The 12,252-nt window shown below is 40.6% G+C and overlaps 1 protein-coding gene across 1 annotated transcript in view; it reads right to left on the reverse strand.

Moving 5' to 3' along the window:
* Positions 1-4,576, reverse strand: part of LOC112263650 (B-cell lymphoma/leukemia 11A) — a 45,367-nt gene extending 40,791 nt beyond the window's left edge. The window contains 2 exon segments of the mRNA XM_042303904.1: positions 579-986; positions 4,247-4,576. Coding sequence (XP_042159838.1) covers positions 579-986; positions 4,247-4,301 — 463 coding nt within the window. The 5' untranslated portion in view covers positions 4,302-4,576.
* Positions 4,577-12,252: the final 7,676 nt, after the last annotated feature.

Consider the following 12,252-nt stretch of genomic DNA (forward strand, 5'->3'; position numbering starts at 1 on the left):
CACCCAAACCTTAGGATTTTGCAACCCTACTCACAACGTTAAAGTACCATCCAAGTACCGTTAACACCCAAACCTTAGGATTTTGCAACCCTACTCACAACGTTAAAGTACCATCCAAGTACCGTTAACACCCAAACCTTGGGGATTTTGCAACCCTTTTTTACTCACAACGTTAAAGTACCATCCAAGTACCGTTAACACCCAAACCTTGGGGATTTTGCAACCCTACTCACAACGTTGGAAAGTACCATCCAAGTACCGTTAACACCCAAACCTTAGGGATTTTGCAACCCTACTCACAACGTTAAAGTACCATCCAAGTACCGTTAACACCCAAACCTTAGGGATTTTGCAACCCTACTCACAACGTTGAAGTACCATCCAAGTACCGTTAACACCCAAACCTTAGGGATTTTGCAACCCTACTCACAACGTTGAAGTACCATCCAAGTACCGTTAACACCCAAACCTTACAGTGAAACCTCAGACCCAAACACCTTGCTTGTCGCTTAAGTTCTTTACATCGGCAGCCATATTTGTTACAATCGTCATCATTGTCGTCATGGTGACGTCATTACCTGTGATATTCTCCTGCTTGGGGATAATTCCGTGGGTGGGCGTCGATAAACAATCCTCATCATCGTTGCGCGGCGACACCTGAAGGGCTACCTCCAAGGGGCGCCTCGACGGGTGTTTGTCTCGGCATTTGTTTGAGGAGGGACGGGGCGAGGCGAGGGGAACGGCGGAGGGCGACCGCCTGTGCCCGTCGTCTAACGTCTTGTCCGTGCAGGGGGCGCCGAGACACTGCCGCCTCTTGTGCTCGATGAAGAGCAGGATGTGGGCAAGAGGGAAGCGGGCGTGGCACTGGCCACAGGTGAGCAGGTCCTGGTCCCCCTTGAGGAGGATCCTGTGGTCCCCATGCTGCCCCAGCCTGGGGTGGTCCTCGTGCTCCTCGTCTGGGGGGAGAACGGCCGACAGGGGCTCAGCTGGAGAGGGGAGAGAGGAGGGGAGATAGACAGTTACACTTCCATACAGAATACATGACAGGGTTGAAATCTACATAGAGGACTATGGACTATGGCATTTCATCCAAGGCAGCTGACAAACTGTGGAGGAGAGTTAGACACTTTATAGACCGTGGACACAAAACACTGATTGAGATCTACACTTAAGTATCATTTCAAGGAAGAGTGAGACACAGTATATAGGTTATTATAGTGTTGCAAATCTGCATATGCATCTCTTGCTATCGTTTTTATGACTATTATTACTGATAATATAGAAGGCACAACCAACGAAGAGAGAGGAATGAACATCCAGTAGCAGGATCGTATAATCATATTCGATTCTATTACAGTCCTATCGTTTGAACGACTAATATCAGTGTTATTGTCATGATGATTTCCAGTGTTATAATGAATGTTGCCATAATCTAGACGGCACCTGTGGTTTATAGTGATTGCATTTCCAGGTGATGCACTGTCTTAGAAAAGGTATGAGAGAAGGATTTGAAAGGGGGGGAAGGAAGGAAGGAAGGAAAGTAGGGAGGAAGGAAGAAGACTTAGACAAGACTACAGCGCTGTTTTTCGATAAGCCTGCCAGTGACACCGTTCAGTCAGCGTGCCGCTCGCTGCCTGAACGATTAAGGCGCTTGACCCTCTTTATTGTGCTGCCAATCTCGCGTTTTTAATGAACCTAACACCTCGGAGAATCAAAAAATAGATTCTAATTTGAGTTCAAGATGATTGGACCCCATTTCCGTTAAAAGTGCTGGGATCTCGTGAACCGAGGTTAGATATTGAGGGGTGTATGTGGAGTAGGTCCCTGATGTATACAAGCAGTCAAGGAGCATTTTTTTTTCTTTTTAATAGTTCATCTAGCTACAGTAAACGACATCTCGAGGCCCAACTGGGATGTTAAGATAAAATGTGATGAATTCTTGCCGTCTGTTCTGAACCTTAAATTCTGTGTCGGAGTCAAACGAGAAGGAGGCGGGGAGGAGGGGCTGAAGGAATATTTTTCCTTCTTATTTGAGTTGAATTCCTACAGCTTATGCTGTCAGGACATAGCAGTCTGACTGAGGCTCTGTGCGAAAAAGTCTACCTTCAAACGCAAATAATCTAATTTCTTGTATCGGCAACTGGTTACAAAAATAAGTTACAAAAAATAAAAAACTATATATTATTCCTCAACATCCAAGTGAGCACCAGAATTTCAACTGACTGAACTTTATCAAATAACTACTGAAATTAGGCAATAGGCTATTTAAATAGCTATTACCTAATTATAACATGGTAATGATCCCTTATTCCACGTACCCTAGCTGCTATTGCAGGGATTCATACAACGCAGCCAATATGGACCAGGAGGAATCTTACTTGAACGGAAGCTGTTTTTCAATAGGCCATAACAAGCTATTCAAATACTTCAACCTATGCATGTAAATAGCAGAGTATTCAATTTGAATAATTGTACCATGCACTTGCCAGTAACGCTGTGATCCTATAGGCCTATACGTCTCATTTGTCATATTTCAATGATGAACTAGGTCCCTCGTGAGAATGTGGATATAACTAAGGATTTGGCAATTAGGGTACATTTTTGTCATATTTTGACATTTAATTGAAAGACACCGTGATAGACTAAAATTTTGTTGAAATAGGGGACTAATATACCTGGAAGAGTGAATAGGCATGCAATATGCTCTAGGGTCCAATATGAGGCTACTTAACTGAAAACTACTCATATCACAGAGGCCTATGGATGTTTGAAATGATGTCACATTTTGCCTACTGATCCTTTCTTGCAGAAAACAAAACGTTCTCAGCTGGCCATTGTTATCCATTGTTATCCATCTTCGAAGGAAATGGAAAATACTGAATATTCATGAAGAAATCTATTGAAATAACTCCCTTTTAATTGATATGGAATACTATAATAGGTCTATTGATAAGATATCACAACGGCATAACAAGGAACATCAAATATACGACCACGAACAACTGCGCTTGGTCTAGCAGGCAACGTAGATAACGCTATAAAGTAGCCTAGATCAAGTTCAAGTTCATCGGCGTGTATGTCCACAATCATATTCTGCCCCCTACCGGCGCCGTCCATAGATATACTACAATTGAAGGCATATGTTACGAGAACCTAATTTGCTCCGAGAATTGAATGGTAAAAGAGAAACAACCGGGTGGAAACATTGTAGCGATTTACAGAATACGTGGAACAAAACATTTTTTTTTTTAAACGGAAAATCATATTATGTATTCATTATGTTTCCAAATGATCTAGCACCCGGTAACGTAAGAAAAAAAAAGAAATGAGCACAGTTGAAATCATGCCATTATACACCACGGCATAAACAGCATAAAAGCAATAGCTTATTGAATAAACATGTATAACTCATAAATGACTCTAAAACACCACTTCAGTATGCCTGCCCAAATGTAATATGTCATTGCATAAAAGCCTAACCTCCTGTGTGCCCTCTGAAATGAACCTCTTCGTTAAATGTAACGTAGAGGAGAGGTTCAATAGTAGATTTAATAGAACGTCTCCAACTGTTCCAATGCTTATTGCATCCATTCACATTAACTCACGGTGTAAACGATAACAATGTAATTGGATCACTAGGTTATACGGGGGTGCAGTGGTATTCTTGGATCGTGAACTCTATCCTATATCCCTCGATATCAAATCTGGCAACGTTCCACACACGAGGTCTTCTGTATGGGCTATGAGTATGTAAACACCTCGTTCTCCCCATTCAAAAAAAGAAAAGCATCTCTCGAAAAAAAATCTACGCTATCAAACAAATAGTAATAACAAAGTGGAATTGCTTATTTGGGGATACACTTTGCTATTCGTAGCGTATTACATATCGGAAACGGATAGACGAAATATAAATATTCACAGGATACCTTGATAGGCAAAAAGGTATCCCTCCACTACAGTCTAGATGTCCTTTAATAGCGAAAGAAGCCTGTGTTGTAGCATCGGCACATACATGCAAAATAGCCTTATTGTTTACCAAATATACAATATTTTCCAAGGTCCAACTTTTTTCGATAGAAAGTTATCTGATTCAATGACGGCGTTCTTGACACGCTTTTAGGTTATGTCCACGGGTCCGCGTCAAGTCCAGTTGCCCACAAACATTCTCCAAATAAATTGAGAAGAGGCTGCTGTGTGTGTTCTTGTTTACCAGATTATAAAAGAAGTAATTTTCAATTCTACTTACGCGAAAACTCCCGCTTGCTCAAGTGCTGGGGTTTGCCTTGCTTGCGGCGAGACATGTTGGTAAGTGGTGGCGTTCAGCTTAGTTCACATTGGCAGAGGCGTCCTACAATGTAATAGACTCCAGATAAAATGTCTTCATCGATGCGTTTGACATCCGAAAAAAATGAATTATAGATCACATCACGGTGACGCGCGGGGTACGGGCTGTGCGGCAGTCTTCATGACTTTTTTGCAAAGACAGAGAGAGGGATATGAGCGAAGCCCCCTGAGCTGCAAGTTCAAGTGCGGACGTGACGTTCCTACGAACTTGAACGTCAGTCGATGGATGGACATAGAGATACAACACATGGGCAGGGCAACGCTGGGGAGTAGGAGGTGGAGATAGAATGACAAAACCAATGGACAGTCATTACTGGATCCGTCTCTGAAAAAAGAAAGGGACCCCGAAGACGCCAATGGACAGAGAGATCAGGGGGGCCGGGCCAATAGAGAAGGAGAGAGCGAGAGAGAGATTGGAAACGAACGTGAACCTTGGGAGACAGCACATCCAAGTGGAAGGACTCTTGGCAACAAATATGGAGAAAATATGGGACCATTGCATATGATCCTAAGAATAAATATGAACCATTACCCCATTACAGCAAGGAAAACAGCAATTTATAGTGGAGAGGAAAGGATGCCAGTGCACTTTACGGATCGATTTAATTGGATATAATAAAGTAAATAGTCCTATTTAATTCATTTTGGACATCGATCTCCGTGCCTTCGGTAACCAATGGGTTAAATAAACGTATGTTACAATGATACGCTTTATTAAATAGGCTATATTTAAGAATGCCATATTTTAGCAGTCCATAGGCTCCCACCATATTTTAGCAGTCCATAGGCTACCACCATATTTTAGCAGTCCATAGGCTACCACCATATTTTAGCAGTCCATAGGCTCCCACCATATTTTAGCAGTCCATAGGCTCCCACCATATTTTAGCAGTCCATAGGCTACCACCATATTTTAGCAGTCCATAGGCTACCACCATATTTTAGCAGTCCATAGGCTCCCACCATATTTTAGCAGTCCATAGGCTCCCACCATATTTTAGCAGTCCATAGGCTACCACCATATTTTAGCAGTCCATAGGCTACCACCATATTTTAGCAGTCCATAGGCTACCACCATATTTTAGCAGTCCATAGGCTACCACCATATTTTAGCAGTCCATAGGCTACCACCATATTTTAGCAGTCCATAGGCTACCACCATATTTTAGCAGTCCGTAGGCTACCACCATATTTTAGCAGTCCATAGGCTACCACCATATTTTAGCAGTCCATAGGCTACCACCATATTTTAGCAGTCCATAGGCTACCACCATATTTTAGCAGCCTATCAAATCATGTACATTTATTGGTAGTGATACCATCGGTGTTCCCGAAGACTGTCAACACCAATGGACCAATCACAGGCCTATAACAGGCAGGTTACTTCCTCAAAGTGGACACTTTTGACATTTGGATTTAATTTCAAAGCCTGTCGACAAGAGGATATAGATATTCGTATTGTTTTTGCTATCGGATGATCTAGTTCAAACTATTCACTACTATTAAATGAAGTAAAATAGCACAACTATTCAATTAAGTAAAATAGCCTACAGTAAAATACAGATATTCTGTCGGCTACAGTATACCTGTTAGTATTTGTTTCTCACGGACTTGAGTTGTCATGCCATCTTGAAGACAATTCATAGGCTACTACTTCACAGAAATATATATACACATTTGACATTCTTCTTCTCTTCGTTGTTTTAATACCGTTTGCATTATTATTTTGTTTTTGATGTTTAATAACTTATATTTCCCACATTAACAAAAGTCGACAATAATAAAATAAGTAGCCTAATTAACAAATAGGTCATCATATGTGTTAATTATGTGCTTTTTCCTCATGAGGTTATCTATTGGTGTAGTCTAATCCACATGCGTAAAGTTATCGTTGCCCACTGAGATAAAAAAAAAAATATACGACATATTTCTGTTCATATGGCCCACTGTTAGTGTAATATAGTGTAAAAATATATTGTAAAAGTGCTAATTAAAATGTTTGATACATCGTAACATAGCCTAAATTACAGGCGAGCCATACAAACAAAACTGGAGATGTTATCAGCCTTGCAGAAGTTTTTTTAGTTTTAGTTTTTGGAAACGAAACTATTTTAATGTAACCAGTGTGCTCTTTGACAGGCTACTATTGACAGCTTACTTGCGCTTGGCCTCGACGTCTTTAGGCACCCTGTGGTAGCGTGTAGCCTTCTACTGCACCCTCACACGTCGATACAACGGCGCTTTCTAGCGGTCCTTTGCTAATACTGCGAAGGAGACATTGTTTGAAGCTCACCCTGCACTTTATGTTATCTTCCAGTGGATGATGCTAAAGGATCAGAGTAGAATCCACATCTACCTTGCAAAGTGCTTGCTCCTGTAGCCTATAGTTTACATTAGACACAGTTCAACACAGTTCAAAGAGCCATTCAACATAGTTTAATTTAAGCTATTTCTTGTGTGCTTTGTACAGATTATTGTATTATTAATGAATTGTTATCATCAATTCGGTCTTCTAATTGGAACCAGTTCTACTTCTATGTGCATAAATTAACAGAAGTTGCCTGGATTTTAAACAAAGGGAGATCAAACCAGGGGAGATTCTCAAATGGAAAGAAGTCCTTCCTCTCCTTGAAACGGATTAGTGGTCCAGGCTCCAGTAGTGGAGGATGGTGTCAATTCGTTAGTAGGTGAACAGAGGTCCTATGCACAAGAATATCCTCCTGGTGGTGAGCAAAAGTGTTTTTTTGCCACCCATTTGAATCAGCTGTTGTTTTCTTAGAGGAGAAAATAATACACACATTTAAACATATTCTCTTCTTATCCTTTCCTTTATGAAGTGTCTTGCACGACTAGCTGAATTATACTGAACACAAATATAAACAACATATGAAGTGTTGGTCCCATGTTTCATGAGCTGAAATAATATATATCGATGAAAAATGATTCATGCACACAAAAAAAAACGTATTTCTCTCCAGTTTTGCGCACACATTTGCTTACATCCCTGTTAGTGAGCATTTCAATTTTGCCAAGATAATCCATCCACCTGACAGGTGTGGCATATCAAGAAGCTGATTAAACAGCATGATCATTACACAGACTACACCTTGTGCTGGGGACAATAATAGGCCACTCGAAAATGTGCAGTTTGTCACACAACACAATGGCACAGATTCCTCAAGTTCTGAGGGAGCTAGCAATTGGCATGCTGACTGCAGGAATGTCCACCAGAGCTGTTGCCAGAGGATTTAATGTTCATTTCTCTACCATAAGCCGCCTCCAACATCGTTTTAGAGAATTTGTCAGTACGTCCAATCGGCCTCACAACTGCTGACCACAGGTAACCACGCCAGCCTAGGACTTCCACAACCGGCTTCTTCACCCGCGGGATCATCTGAGACCAGCCAGCCAGACAGCTGATGAAACTGAGCAGTATATCTGTCAGTAATAAAGCTCTTTTGTGGGTGAAAACCTCATTTTGATTGGCTGGGCCTGACTCCTCAGTGGGTGGGCATGGCTGCACCCCTGTCCAGTCATGTAAAATCCATAGATTAGAACCTCATTTATTTATTTTAATTTAATGATTTTTTTCGTGTGAACTGTAACTCAGTAAAATTGTTGAAATTGTTACGTTTATATTTTTGATTAGTGTAGTTTTTATCATTTTATTTTAATTTTAGAATTCCATTTGCCTGATGACGCGTGAGTCTCATTTCATACGAGAACATTGGTTTCCACAAGAGATTCTCAATTGGCCTGCTCAACTCCTCTGTCTTCCATCCTCTCCTCGCCTCCTATTGAAAAAGGTCTAAGGTAACAGAGGAGAGGAGCCAGACATCTGTATATACAACGCCTTCAGAAAGTATCCATACCCCTTGACTTATTTCACATTCTGTTGTGTTACAGCCTGAATTCAAAATTGATGAAATATTTTCTTCTCAACGATCTACACACAATACCCCATAATGACAACGTGAAAACATGTTTAGAAATGTTAGCAAATGTATTGAAAATGAAATGCAGAAATATTTAATTTACGTAAGTATTCACACCCCTGAGTCAATACGTGTTAGAATCCCCTTTGGCAGTGATTACAGCGGAGTCTTTCTGGGTAAGTTTCTAAGAGCTTTGCCCACCTGGATTGTACAATATTTGCACATGATTATTTTCAAAATTTGTCAAGCTCTGTCAAGTTGGATGTTGATCGTTGATCTTGCCATAGATTGTCAAGTCGATTTAAGTCAAAACTGTAACTAGGTCACTCAGGAACATTCAATGTTGTCTTGGTAAGCAACAGCAGTGTATATTTCACATTGTGTTGGTTATTGTCCTCCTGAAAGGTGAATTTGTGTCCCAGTGTCTGTTGGAAAACAGACTGAATCAGCTATTCCTTTAGGACTTTGCCTGTGCTTAGCTACATTCCATTTATTTTTATCCTAAAAAACTCCCTAGTTCTTGCCAATGACAAGCATTCCCATAACATGATGCAGCCATCACTATATTTGAAAATATGAAGAGTGGTACTCAGGACATAAAGTTAATTTCTTAGCCAATCTTTTGCAGTTTTACTTTAGTGCATTATTGCAAACAAGATGCAAGTTTTGGAATATTTTTTATTCTGTACAGGCTTCCTTCTTTTCAGAATTAGATGTTCATCCATGTTTGTTCAAAACTTCACATTTTGACGTATTTAAGGTTAAGTTTAAGCATTAACTCTGAATTCTAAAAGTTTGGCATTAACTCTGAATGGTTAAGGTAAGGGTTAAGGTTTGTGATAGGCTTAAAACGAGAATAAATGTACAACATATTCTATCACTGTACTTGAACATGCAAATGCTTACACCCATCCACCATCTCATTTCCACACAAAAAAGCCGAAACCTACTTTAAGGTAACAGCACTCACTGTTACCCCTAGTTGCCAGGTTCCACGTCATCTCCCAACATCCTCAGACATGAATGGACATCGAATTCTGACTTGTATCACAAGTGACCTGCCTGCATCCTCAGTTTTCTCTTATCACAGCCATTAAACTCTGTAACTATTTTCAAGTCACCATTGGCCTCATGGTGAAATCCCTGAGAGGTTTCCTTCCTCTCTGGCGACTGTGTTAGGAAGGACGTCTGTATCTTTGTAGTGACTGGGTGTAAAGGGATATTCAAAGGGATATTCAATGTCTTCTATTTTTCATCAATCTACCAATCGGTGCCCTTCTTTGCGAAGCATCGGAAAACCTCCCTGGTCTTTGTGATTGAATCTGTGTTTCAAATTCACTGTTCGACTGAGGGACCTTACAAATAATTGTCTGTGTGGGGTACAAAGATGAGGTTGTCATTCAAAAAAAGTCTGCTTTCCAACAGGCACTGGAAGACAAATTCACCTTTCAGCATGACAATAACCTAAAACACAAGGCAAAATATACACTGGTGTTGATTACCTAGTTGACATTGAATGTTCCTGAGTGGCCTAGGTACAGTTTTGACTTAAATCGACTTGAAGATCTATGGCAAGACTTGAAAATGCTTGTCTATCAATGATCAACAACCAACTCGACAGAGCTTGAAGAATTACAAAAATAATCATGTGCAAATATTGTACAAATCCAGGTTTTCACTTTGTCATTAAGAGGTAATGTGTGTAGATGGGTGAGAAAGAAATACATCTATTTAGCCAATTTAGAATTCAGGCAGTAACACAACAACATGTGGAATAATTCAAGGGTTATGAATACATTCTGAAGGCAATGAGCATTTTTGTCTCTGACTGTCTGTCCATCTGAGTGTCTGCTCCTCTCTCGTCTACCCCCGCCTGTGTGCCTGCCCGTTCCCCTGTCGAAGACCGTGTCACAGTGAGCCAGGAATGATGGATGACAATCGAGCCAGACACGGAGTGAACAAGATAAGATTGCATTGTACAGCTGAAAAATCTATAGGATAGAGACTAAAACAAGACCTACGTCCCACTGGCATGGCAGGCTGCCAGGTCCCTCAGCCCCTTCCATCACCACTAACACCTGTCCCAGGGGGTGGCATGTTGCCCACATGGGGGAGAGGAGTCACTTAGCTGGGGGTTTCCTTCTTAGGACAGTTGGGGGAGGAATACGTGTAAAAAGTAGTCAGTGGACCACACTAAGTCAAATATGTGTTTGAAAAAAAGAAGGGCGTTTGTTTAATACAATAATAACATTCTTCATTGAACTTCCAGTCTTTCTCTATTCACAAGTCTTCAGGTCTATAAAAAAAGAACAATAATTAATGGTCGATAGCTTTCCTCTGGGTCCTCTAACAGACTCGCAGAAGACCATGGCCGGGTTTCAATCCAGCAAGATGTTCTCTCCCCCCTGCACTCGTTCTCTCCGTCTCGCTGTCAGGACTGATCGAACTGGATAGGGGAAAGCAATGTGGCGGAACCTAGGTGGAGCTGTTTCTTTTACCTATACAGTAACATGCAGACCCATAGAAAGGGAGTGAACAAGATCAGAGGGAGGAGGAACATCTTGCTGGAATGAAACACAGCCAACTTGGCTTGGTTCTGGGGCAGTGGACCCTCTCCCCATAAACTAGGATAGGGTGTCACCACCCACCACCGAATAAGTATTGCTCTCTCTCTTTCCTAAATGGTTTTACAATAACAGCAGTGGAATGGGACTTTAACGACTCGTTTTATGCTCAGATTAATATGGTGGCAGAGAGAGGTCATTAGTGTGTTGAACTGGGCTGTGGTTCTGACTGCTAACGAGAATAAGGGGAGTGTCCTATGCTGATTCGGTTGAGAAAAATGTCTTCAAGCCTAGAAATATCGCCTGGTTCACGATCTGTTTGCGCTGTCTTGCCTCAAAGACCATGGGAGTTGGCAAGACAGCACAAACAGGTCTGGGACCACAGGATGTAAAAACATAGTTGTCAGGGAGGAAATAATGATAATAATAATTAGGTGGGTGAATACATTTGTTGTATTTTACACATGTACAGGAGTGTATTATATACATTTGTTGTATTTTACACATGTACAGGAGTGTATTATATACATTTGTTCTATTTTACACATGTACAGGAGTGTATTATATACATTTGTTGTATTTTACACATGTACAGGAGTGTATTATATACATTTGTTCTATTTTACACATGTACAGGAGTGTATTATATACATTTGTTCTATTTTACACATGTACAGGAGTGTATTATATACATTTGTTCTATTTTACACATGTACAGGAGTGTATTATATACATTTGTTGTATTTTACACATGTACAGGAGTGTATTATATACATTTGTTGTATTTTACACATGTACAAGAGTGTATTATATACATTTGTTGTATTTTACACATGTACAGGAGTGTATTATATACATTTGTTGTAATTTACACATGTACAGGAGTGTATTATATTCAGTACATGTGTCAATTGGAAATGTGTTTTTTACATATCCGAACTTCCCCTGAGACACCCTCAGACAGTGGGGGATAAAGTGACATAGTCACTCTGCACTCATCCACTGGAAGATAATACAGATTACTGCAAATCCTCTGTCGAATACTGGGTTCTTTCTGGTATGAAGTTGCTGTTAAATTGCTCTGCCATTATTAGTATTATTATTATTATTGTATGAGGTATTCTTGTTGGGGTTACCCCTGTGCTGTGATGTGGGTAATATAGTGGGTGTATTCTCTTTTCTCTCCACTGGCTATCTGGTAAACAGGCTACACTCTAGGCAGTTTCTTCGGCTGATGTGTGTGGGTCTGGTAGTGGTACTCCCTCTATTCTATTCTTTTCCTGTCGGCATGGTTAATACCTGCCTGGCGCCCGAACAAAATCCTTCTTTATCCCTATCTAATAAATACCGCTACAAGACAGATAATTATAGTGGAATTATAGTGGTGTATAGTGGTGGTACATTATTGT

This window comes from Oncorhynchus tshawytscha, linkage group LG02 (genome assembly GCF_018296145.1).
Source record: "Oncorhynchus tshawytscha isolate Ot180627B linkage group LG02, Otsh_v2.0, whole genome shotgun sequence".
Lineage (NCBI taxonomy): Eukaryota > Metazoa > Chordata > Actinopteri > Salmoniformes > Salmonidae > Oncorhynchus > Oncorhynchus tshawytscha.